We start from the raw sequence: 11,347 nt of genomic DNA, 5'->3' as shown, positions 1-11,347 counted from the left end.
TTGGGCCAAACATACATGAGGATGCGTGGGTATACCATCCTGGGAATGACTGGACCCGTTATAGGCGTGCCTGGTATTCCAGCCCGAGGCTGATTGGGCCAGGTACGAGTGGTTGCGCGATATGGTTGGTTGATGGGTTATGGGAGGTGAAGGATGCAGTATCCTGTCAGCGCGTAAGGGATAGAATCGGAAAAGGGAACAGGGTTCGTTCCAGGTTGCAAGTTATCAGGGTTATCGCCAATCTTGGGCGAAGGAAGATGGATTAGTATCTTAGCAGAGCTCAGTGGGTGTTTGTAGAATCTAGCGTTTGCAGGGCGCGGAAGTGTGCCCCTGATATGAAGGGTTAGTATTATCGGGTGATTCGTGATTGATAGGTGGTGCTTTTGAGTTGAAAGGACAATGGTCGGCTTGGAGTAGTGGCAAGGATGTCACGCGAGAATAAGCCATTTTAAGAGAGATGCAGAAGTAGGGTTTGTAAGAACCTGAGTTGATTGAGAAATTGGAGTCTGCAGTGCAAGGGGTTTGTTCTGAAGCGTATGTTGCAGTAGGCTTCGAGGACGAAGCCTAATTCAAGTGGGGGAGAGTTGTAACATCCTGAAATTTCAGAAGTTCAATGAAGGGCCAAAAGTGTAAATAAAAGAAGGGACTCGACGAGTAGGTCTGCTTACTCGCCGAGTCGGAGCGGGATTCTGTCGCGATTTAAGTGGCCAACTCGCCGAGTCGGCGGCTTGGACTCGACGAGTTGGCGCTGTAGAGAGAAAACCATAATCCCGGGGGTTGTGCCCTATATAAAGAACATTATAACCCACCCTTAGCCTCTTTACTACCTTTTTGAGATCCAGAAACCCTAAAATCGAGTGAGCCTCCATTATTAGAGAGAATAGAGCTTTGGAGGAGGAAATCTTGGAAAGAGGCTTGAAGATCAAGAGGCTTGCTGCAAAGGAGTGGTGTAGATCCGGGATCTACTTCAGTTAGAGCTTATATTGGAGGTAATAATTTGTTGCTTGGGCTCTTTTGCATCTAGATATTTTATCATTTGAGATTTGGGGCATTTTTTGTATGATTGAGAGCTATTTCGAGTTAGAGGCTTAGATCTGAGGTTGCTACCTCAGATCTAGGCTTGTGATGGTCCAAAATGTCATAAAGCTCCTGTCTAAGAGATATTGGTGAAGCCCCCTAGTCCTTAACCCTAGCCCTAGAGTGTTTTGGGCCTATATCTCCTTGGTTTCACGTAAAGTTTGCCACTTTATGTGAGGGTTAGACTGTAGAAGAGTGGATCTATGGATTGGAGACCCTGCATGGTTCGAAAATCCACTGTATGGATTGAGAACTGGAGAGACTCGGTGAGTCACATGGGTGTACTCGACGAGTTGTATGAACATGTGCATGAACTCGGCGAGTTGGAAGAACAACTCGGCGAGTCTGTTGAAGATTGCCTTGGACTCAGCGAGTCTGTTCTTGGAATCGACGAGTATGGTTTGCAGAACCCCAATCTCTTCTGGTTAAACCTCAAAGCAGTGAGTCGGGAGGTGACTCGGTGAGTTGAGCAGGATGGGACTCGGAGATCGTTGGACTCGACGAATCTTGGGGTGACTCGGCGAGTTGAGTCGTGTTCTAAGAGTTTTCACAGTATAAGGACTCGACGAGTCAACGGGTTGACTCGACGAGTAGAGTCAGTCATGAAGTTTGACTTTGGCCTGAACTTTGACTTTGACCTTCATGGGTGTTATGGTAATTGGTTATTCATGTCAATGGTCCATTGATGGCTATAGGTGTTGGAGTTTGGGGCAGTGCTTCGGGTTTGTGCTTTCGTGGTTTGGTTCTTCGTTTCAGGTGAGTTATCCTCACTATACTCAAGGGTCTAAGGCACCAAGGCCGGCCCTTTGAATTGTTGTTTATAGCTTGTTATGCTTATGAGATGATATGCTTGCTAGTATCCTGGTAGATAGGATAATGATATGATGTTATGCTATGTTAGTTTAGTATCCTGGAGAATAAGGTAGTTAAGCGATGGCAAGTTTTGTTGGATCAGCACCCTGGTAGTTGGGTAGTGGTTATATTCATAGACCTGTAGTTGGTCTTGCCTTATGTACGCTGGTAGGAGGTTACCTGCGGGATTTGTATGTTGAGCAGTAGCAGAAGGCATTCCATCCCGGTAGGATGATAGGGACCTAGTATGTTGGTTTTGTAGAGTGTTATGTGGTTGCCTGTTATGTGTGCATGTTTGCTAGTGTAGGGGCATTCCAACCCGATGGTTGTGGGCCAGGAGTATTCCATCCAGGTGGGATGATTGGACTCGTAGTAGGTTGGCATTCCAACCCGATGGTTGAGGGACCTGAGGTATTCCATCCTGAGGGATGATTGGACCCATAGTAGTAGTTATTGTATGTATAGGAAGTGGGGCATTCCAACCCGATGGGTGTGGGCCAGGAGTATTCCATCCAGGTGGGATGATTGGACTCGTAGTAGGTTGGCATTCCAACCCGATGGTTGAGGGGCCTGGGGTATTCCATCCTGAGGGATGATTGGACCTATAGTAATAGTTATTGTATGTATAGGAAGTGGGGCATTCCAACCCGATGGTTGTGGTCCAGGAGTATTCCATCCCGGTAGGATGATTGGACTCATAGTATGTGGCATTCCAACCCGATGGTTGAGGGGCCTGGGGTATTCCATCTTGCTAGATGATTGGACCCATAGTAGGTTGTTCTTTGTTGCATGCGTATGTTTATGTGTGTATGGGTACTTTGGGGGAAACTCACTAAGCTTTCGGGCTTACAATTGCAGTTTATTGTTTCAGGTACTTCAGGAGATCGTGGCAAGGCGAAGGCGTGATCGTACCGCTCCTCATGTTTTTTGATTTATGTGATATGGTTCTGAGGGATACTCTGATATCTAAACTATTTTGAAAACAAGATGTATGAACTTAATGGTTTTTGAATGAAATAAAATGTTTTAAATTGGTTGGAATTTTTGGGTGTTACATTTGAAGGGATCATATATTCTATTAATTTTAAAAATCCGATTTGATGATTTATAATTCTTTTAATTCGGACATTCTGACAGAATATGTTTATGAGTATATTTCAAAATAAAAATATTCTTAGACCATAAATAATAAAAATATTCTTGAACCTATTTCTTGATCATGACTTTTAGAACTTCCTGTAGAATAACAAATTTTTGAACAATCAATTGAAGAATAAAAACAAAAAATACATAATTTCTTATAGAATACGAGTAACAATTGTTAAGAATTACATGAGAATGTTACACTTATTAATAACAAAAAAGCACAATATATAAATCATTCTACCAGAATATACTATTACATATATTTTTTTCAATACATTGTATATTATTATGGTAGAATAATCCATTCTTTTTGGAAGATTGGTGGTCATTGTTCATCTTCATCCCATACAATGTTCATCTTCAAGATTCTATTATGACAGAATCAGAATTCAAGATTCCATTCCAGTAGAATTGGAATTCGTGATTTAATTCCCACAAAATCGGAATTCGCCACCATCTGCAGCAGTGCAAATATGATTAAGTTCTTCCAACTTGCTCTTTACTCGATTCCTCTGAAATTAAAAAACAACAAGTAATAAGATTTGAAACTAAAAGATCTAAGCATTACCAAAAAACGTACAAGGAAATTTTATCCTAAAAGCAATAATCTAAGAAAAGAATCTGACACTTTACGACAAATAAATTATTTCTCTTAGACAAATCGTCAAACACCTGGTGCTCACACGCCTACACATCAAATTAATAATTGTACCACCATTCAAAAGCTTGTAATTCACTTGTCTTGAACAAATCAAGAACTTATATAGAAACACACCTGTTGCATACGACCAACAACATTTGGAAACAACAATCAATTTCAGCAAAATGAAATCGATTTCAACAACATTTGAATGATAAATCAGAAAAAAATTACCAAGAGAATATATCAATTTCAAAAAAATTACCTGGAACATAAATCAATTTCTAAAAAACTGATTTCAGGAACAATCAATTTCATAACAAGTTTGCAAGATATAATCGAGATTCAACAAGAAAAAAAAGTGAAGCAACTATAAGCAGAAAAAAAAACATACGTGATGAAGGGCGGCTAACCAACGATGAGGAAGGAGGTTGCGCCAGGGAAGGATGTTGCGTCGGACAAGAAGGTTGCGACGACATGTGGATTTGATCGGAGGGGAAGCAGTCGGAGTCGAGGAGAGAAGTAAAGGGTGCGACACGAGGGTGAACAGGAGCGTCGACGCCGACGTGAATGATGAGCGCCGACGCCAACGTGAACCAGAAGCACCGATGAAGGGATGAGGCGACGATGGACGATGCGCTGATGCAATCAGAAACCGACGACTAGAAAACGATGGAGAGAAGGTGTTTGACTGATGACGACTGTATATAAGAAAAAAATAGGTTTAAAGTGAATGCTAACATGATTATAGGGACTATTTGTGGAATCTATTAATCAAAATACTAAAATACCCTTGTTTATTTATTTAATTATTTAAATTTTTATTTAATTTTGATTGGCCCACATTTATGCATACAATAACACAATACTTACTTAAAACACCTGAACCTATCTCTATATATATTGGTCTAAATAATATAACCTGAATGGATTGAGTGGGCCGAATGCATATGTGTTCCAGAGAGGGTTTGTATACATAACCTAAAATCACAATATATATTCATTCAAAAAGAACAGCCACAATTTTTCTCTACATGCGACTTAGGGTTTCTATTTCTTCTCCTTCTTCAATTCAAGTGACATATTGTAAATCTTTTGACACTAGAGAAAGAGTAGAGACCAGAGAGGGAAAGATTCACGGGTTAGTGAACCCGTTCTAGCTTCATCATTCTTGCATCCTGCTCAACCCGCCGAAGAAGGAACCACAAACCGGCGGTACCGCCTGTACCGCCTGTGACAACCGTCAAATTCCAGTCAAAGTTAAAGTCAATAAGTCAAAGTCAAAGTCAACAAGTCAAATCGGTCAAACTTAACTAGGACTTGTACGATAAAAGTTATTCTATGTATAAAAATGTGCATTTGTATGTCAAGAATTCAAGTGTCTCGGAGAATCTATGTGTTTATCAATGTAAAACCCTAAAAAGGGAGTTAAACGCATCAAAACACGACTATGGACCCTTTTGGGGACTTGAAATGATCATAAACGAAGCATAACGGGGTTCACGAACCTTGCATTACGAGGTTATACAATAATAATGGCTAAAATTAAATCTCTCCCAAATCTCTCTCAAAATCTCTCTCAACTTTTTATAGTTAACGGGGGTCATCCCGACCCTTAACTTGGCCAAAAACCGCTTGAAACGGGGAGTTTACGTGAAAACAGCTAATTAGGGCTGAAACCCTTCTTAGGAACCGAACCCTCTTAGAGGGAACCTCTTAGAGTCGAACCCTACATAAGAACTGAACTGCCCTCAAGGAACCGAAGCCTTTTAAAGGACCGAAGTCACCTTCGGGTTCGGACTATTTTGCTTCTTCCTAGCTTCGGTCCATTTCGCTTCAGACTACCTTCGGTCTATTTCGCATGCGAGTCTCCTCGGACCGAACATACCTTCGGTTCTCATCTTCTTTCTCGGACCGAACCTATTGCACCCGAAATGAACCGAGCCTTCGGTCCATTTCGCTCCTCTCGCACCTTCGGACCCGAGACCCTCCCTTCAGACCCAATCCTCCCCTTTGGTCCCTCCTTCTCCCTTCTCTCGGTTCTCACCTCCTAAGGACCGAACCTCGCAGGTTCGCTTCTAATGTCCGGTTTTCGACCACTTTCGCCTGTTAAGCCCGTTTTTGACGTTTTTGACGGGGATTTTTCACCAAATTCATATTTTTACCATTTTAAACTCCCAAAACTCATGTTTTAATCATTTCTCAAGGGTTTATAAATTAAAGAACATTATTTTACATTAAGGAGAGTGTTCTACACCACAAGTGGGTCAAGTGTGCCCACTTGTAAGCCATGTGTCACCTTCTCATTAGCCCAATCTTATCCACAACACACAAACCAAGGTAAACATCCTTTCAACTTTGCAAATTGCTCCAGCAACATCTATATAAAGAAATCCCTGGAGGATTTCTTTGTTCACTTTGATCATTTCCTTCACTTACACACTTTTCTTACCCCTCAAGAAAGCTTCTTTACTCTCTACTTTCCACCACTTTGTGAAAGTGTTCTTGAGCTACTACTTCACTTTTTGGTAAGTATTTCATCTAAACTCAAGTGTTATTCCATATTTTCATAACACTCTTGGATCATCTACACACATTTTAACACCAAAGAATCGTTCTTAGGATCATCCAAGCTTTCACGTGTTCATCAAGTGTTCTTGACTTGATACCCCTTGCCTTCGACCTTCCACTCTTCAAAAGATCACTCAAGGTGAGTTCATACCCCTACATTTTCCAGTTTTCTTTAGTTTTCAAGGGGGGGGGGGTAATACAAGTTAAAACACCAAAACATATTTGAAACTTAACTTGACAGCTTACAACAGAAAAGTTGTGACCTGTTCAAGAACTGTTTTACCCAACTTAAACTTAATATTTTTTCAAAACTGTTTAATATGAAAATAGTTCAGGTTTCTACCTTTAAAATGACTACTTGCACATCTCTATACGATTTTTCTACAATTTATGGTGATTTTTACAAAGCTTCCTATCACAGCAGCAACAAAATCGGACCAGGTTGTGAAGATGAACATTTTCACACTGGTTTGAGACCACCAAAAATTATAGGAAACTTTATGAACACAATATACTCTTTTTCCAAACTCTTTGAGTTTACGGATCTAGTTTTCGACTTACGATGATTTTTCCATAAATATTCTAAAACAGCGACAGTTAAGGGAAAAACTGTCAAAACGAGTTTAAGAGTTATTCACATCTTGTAACATGCTGAGCAAGGTGTGTACGATTTACACTTAGTATTTTCAATGTCATTTTATTGAAATACAAAGACATGCATAACAAGGTTTCATTCAAACACACAACACTTTTGATAAACTATAATAGGTATAGTTTGAGCACTTCGTTTAACAAAGAAAACAGTAACTCAATCGATTTACAAAACGAGTATTTCATTACAAATTACGTGAACTTGTTAATAAATAAATTTGTGAGACATTCTCCTCCGGGGTACTCTTAAGTACCACAGAAAAGTCATGTAGTTATAATCAGAATCTCCTGGAGGGAGAGCGTGATAGTTGTGTATAGATCTATATTGGGTCGGACAAACCCGTACCTAAGCTGCTTGCAACCCTAGACCGGCAGGTCTGGGGTGACAAGTGTGATAACAATTCCGACGTCTGAAGAACGTCGAGTAGGAGGTCTTCGAGTTTTAGCATGGTTATAACATCTCACATGGGGAATTAACAAAACACATAGTTCACGGGGATTTAAGGAGTTTTATTTAAATATAAAACCACACACATAAGTATGACGATTTACTTACATATACTAAGTCTTGGTTCAGTTAAGACTACAACAAACCTTTTAGAAAATATTGGATTTTCTGGAAACAAACTTGTAACAAACTTTAAGGAACAACATTCATCTTTCATTCATAAAACTGCGTATGAATTCACCAGCTTTATGCTGATACTCTTTCAAAAACAACTTGTATTCTCAGGCATTCAGTAATACAGGTAACCACAAGATTTTTGAAGGCAAGACGCTAAGGCGCCGATTTCTTTTGAACTATTTTGACATCATATGTAATTTATTTGGAAACATGTATTTTTGCAACGATGTAACCTTTTAAATTATATTTATGATGGTTGTGTTTACTTTTTCACTATGGTTATGATACTGAGCATGACGTCCTCCGCCCCCGAACGTTTCCGCCGTTCTGGTTTGGGGGTGTGACACCGCCCCAAGCCGATCTATAACCCGCCGACGACTCCGTTCGGCCTAATATATACATACAAAAAAAAGGAAAAAAACTCCAATAGTCTCAAACAAATGGCAACTCATCTGTTCCCACCCACTACCTCATTTTATTCACCCACACTGTGACATGATCCAGGAGAAACCGATGGATGGATTGTGGAACCACCGTTGACTCTTAGCAGTACTCCTCGAATCACATGATATATACTCGGAAACCCTTTCTCCCAAATATTATGATGTTCTTTCAAATCTACACCCGCCTCCAAATTTCGTTTAGGTGATCACGTTTTTTGGGTATTAGGATTTTATTCCATTTTATCCTTGTTCTTACTGAAAATATGTTAGGGAGCTAGAGCTTTGAATGTTTTGTGGGTGTTGAATCTAGTCTCAAATCATTGATAGTTCTTTAGTAACTCATAATGGCTCTTCCGGAATTAGGGTCTTCATCTTCTTCACCAATTGGTGGTTCATCTTCTTCACCAATTGGTGGTCATACTTATACGTATGACGTATTTTTATGCTTTAGAGGTGTCGATACTCGTTATAATTTCACTGATCACCTTAATAACGCCCTCGTGGCTGCCAACATCACTATCTTCTGTAGTGATGAAAAAATTGAAATGGGGGGAGATCTGAAACCGGTTTTGGAGAGTGCTATTAAAGCATCCAGGTCTTCTCTTATCGTCTTGTCAAAAATTTTTGCTACTTCGACATGGTGCCTTGACGAATTGGTGTTGATTATTGAGCAACGTTTGACATCCAACCATATTGTTGCTCCCATCTTTTATCATGTTGAACCCATCCACGTCAGGAAGCTACAAAGTAGCTTCGGAGATGTCATGGCTAAGCATAGACAAAGGATGGAGATGGAGACCAATACTGTAAATAAAAGTCAATGGGCTCAAAAGATGGACATGTGGAAACATGCCCTTGCAGAAGTTGTGGATCTAAAAGGGATGCTAGTATATGAGGACAGGTAAACAGTTTTTTACCCATATTTCTTTACTCCATTTGATTTATATTGCTAAATAACACGTGAAATGTCAATGTAATCTTCTCCTGTGCATTTCAATAGGTTTCTTCAACATCATACATAAAGACATACGTAACTTGATTAATGTATAAAGGTGAGATAGCACACAATTTATCATAAAAGTTTTCAAATATGTGATTTTATAAATTATAGAAAGATAGACTATAGTGAGAATCCATTCATTTATTTACATAAACCCTTAAAAACTTAATTAAACAAATAGGTTAATGCAATGAAATTTTTATTGAAACACATAACTTAATAAGAATTACTATGCAAGTTTGATTGGATCTTTTGGATAAATTAAATCTCCAATGTATGTTAGTTTTCTGGTTCTTACTAACATCAAGTCTTAAGCGAGAGACAGAGGTTATTCAAGACATTGTTAAAGACCTCACGCGTAGATTAAACTTACCCTCAATGAGTTCTCTACCACAAGACCTGAGATTTCATCCAGAGGTTAGTACCTAAAAATGTGTATATAATATAATTAGGTTATGTTTATTACATTAAGCCTAGTTAGATATTAATTAGTCCAGTTGGTCATGTCTCAGATGAAGCAGCCAAACCACCCCGAAATCCCACTCCAGGCCATAAAGTATTGTACAGATGACTTCAACGAAAAAAATATCATTGGAAAAGGTGGATTCAGAAGGGTCTACAAGGGAATCCTCACCTGGGGGGATCATGTAAACAAGCTAGTTGTTGTAAAACGGCTAGAGATCACTAATATTAATCAAGGTAGCAAGGAGTTCAACACCGAGCTCAAAATGCTTTCACAGTATCGACATCACAACATTGTGACCCTCATTGGGTTTTGTAATGTTAACAATGAGATGATCCTTGTTTACGAATATGCAAACAATGGAAGCCTTGACAAACATTTGCTTAACCCTTCCTCTCAACTTTCATGGCTACAACTCCTCAAAATATGCATCGGCGTTGCTTCTGCATTAGAGTATCTTCATAATCATGTCGCAAAAAAAACACAGAATAATACACCGTGATATAAAAAGCGCAAATATTTTGTTAGATGAAAACTGGAATGCAAAACTTGCGGATTTTGGGCTGGCTAAGATAGGATTAGCTAATCAACGAAACAGCAATGTGATAACTAATATTGCTGGGACATATGGTTATATCGACCCACAATACGGAAGAACGAGGTTTTTAACAAAAGAATCGGATGTCTATTCTTTTGGTGTGGTTTTGTTTGAAGTTTTGTGTGGAAGGGTGGCGTGTGTAGATTACAATGATGAGCGGAAATTTCTCTTTCATTATGCTCCAACTTGCTACAAAAACGGTGATATGGAAAAGATTGTTGATCTAAGAATAAGGAAATACATCAATCCAATAACATTGCTCAAGTTTTCAGCTACTGCTTATCAATGCTTGCAAGAAACTCGGGAACACCGGCCTACAATTGCTGAGGTTGTGTTCCAACTAAAGGAGGCCATGGAAATTCAAGTAAGTATATATGAATTGAACGCCATTTTTATCAAAGTTTCAATCTCGTTTTTTATCAAATCAAATCCATTAATATGGACATGTTTTAAGGGAAAAAATAGGATCATCTACTTAAAAGTACATGGCTTACTGACACATCATTTGTTTTTTTAATTCATCTTCAGTTAGAAGATGAGATCCTCGAATAAATTACTCTTCATGAATCGACTTCAGAACATTGGTGGCATCTCTCTTTTTTCTTCATTTTCAATTTTATGCTTTTGTTTTGTTTTTCTTCTTTTCTTGTACAACTTCTGTGTAACAACTATGTAACTTGTAGATTATAATCATCTGTTGATTTCATCTCCTTGTGTCGTTTTTCACCTTCTTTCGATCTTTCACTTTGTGTTTTTGTTTTTGCATTGTGTGCGTTCCATTTTACTTTTGTACACTATGCTATGTAATCTTTTTACTCTTCACTGCACTTATTTTTTTTTCAAAAACAACTATATTTAAGTGTACTTGCAATAAAAAAGTTGCATACCATGTAACCCAAGGCATGTGAATGTTACTTGTTGACAAGCTTTGTTAAAAATGGGTTTACTTCACCACCGCAAGACAACATGAACATGTCCGAGGAGTTATATTCATTCACTAGGTTAAAACCCATGGAACCCACGGGTGTTAATTTTAAATATAATTTAAAATTTAATTATGTAATAAAGTAATATTTCATTAATTTATAAAACTTATGAATTGTAATATTGTATTTTTTTAACAACTTTATGATTTGTAAGTATTTAATTACACAGTAAATGGTAAGTATTTAATTACAAATGAAGATTTTTAAAACCCTTACTTTTGGTGCATGATTTTCGTTGAACATACGGAGATATGACAAAAAACGTTTGAGTAACGACAAAAAAAACATCAAAATT

General features: G+C 38.5%; 1 protein-coding gene and 1 pseudogene across 1 annotated transcript; both read left to right on the top strand.

Annotated features, from left to right (window-relative positions):
• Positions 1-8,349: 8,349 nt before the first annotated feature.
• On the top strand, positions 8,350-9,027 carry LOC145127419 (toll/interleukin-1 receptor-like protein). Its single transcript, XM_079062620.1, has 2 exons — positions 8,350-8,906; positions 9,006-9,027. Exons 1-2 carry the CDS (start codon positions 8,350-8,352, stop codon positions 9,025-9,027), a joined length of 579 nt encoding a protein of 192 aa, XP_078918746.1.
• Positions 9,028-9,508: 481 nt separating this feature from the next.
• LOC145127418 (putative receptor-like protein kinase At5g59700 pseudogene) lies at positions 9,509-10,618 on the top strand (annotated as a pseudogene).
• Positions 10,619-11,347: the final 729 nt, after the last annotated feature.

The sequence above is a fragment of the Lactuca virosa genome, chromosome 7 (genome assembly GCF_052849685.1).
Source record: "Lactuca virosa cultivar CGN04683 chromosome 7, Lactuca_virosa_CGN04683_v6, whole genome shotgun sequence".
Classification (NCBI taxonomy): Eukaryota; Viridiplantae; Streptophyta; class Magnoliopsida; order Asterales; family Asteraceae; genus Lactuca; species Lactuca virosa.
Note: the sequence above shows the minus strand (reverse complement) of the source record. Positions and strands in the feature narration are given on the sequence as shown.

Bases quoted from the DNA above. Each gene is read 5' to 3' on its own strand.
- LOC145127419 (XM_079062620.1), top strand. From the start codon at position 8,350: ATGGCTCTTCCGGAATTAGGGTCTTCATCTTCTTCACCAATTGGTGGT. The intron at 8,907-9,005 runs GTAAACAGTTTT...GCATTTCAATAG, and splicing joins ATGCTAGTATATGAGGACAG to GTTTCTTCAACATCATACAT.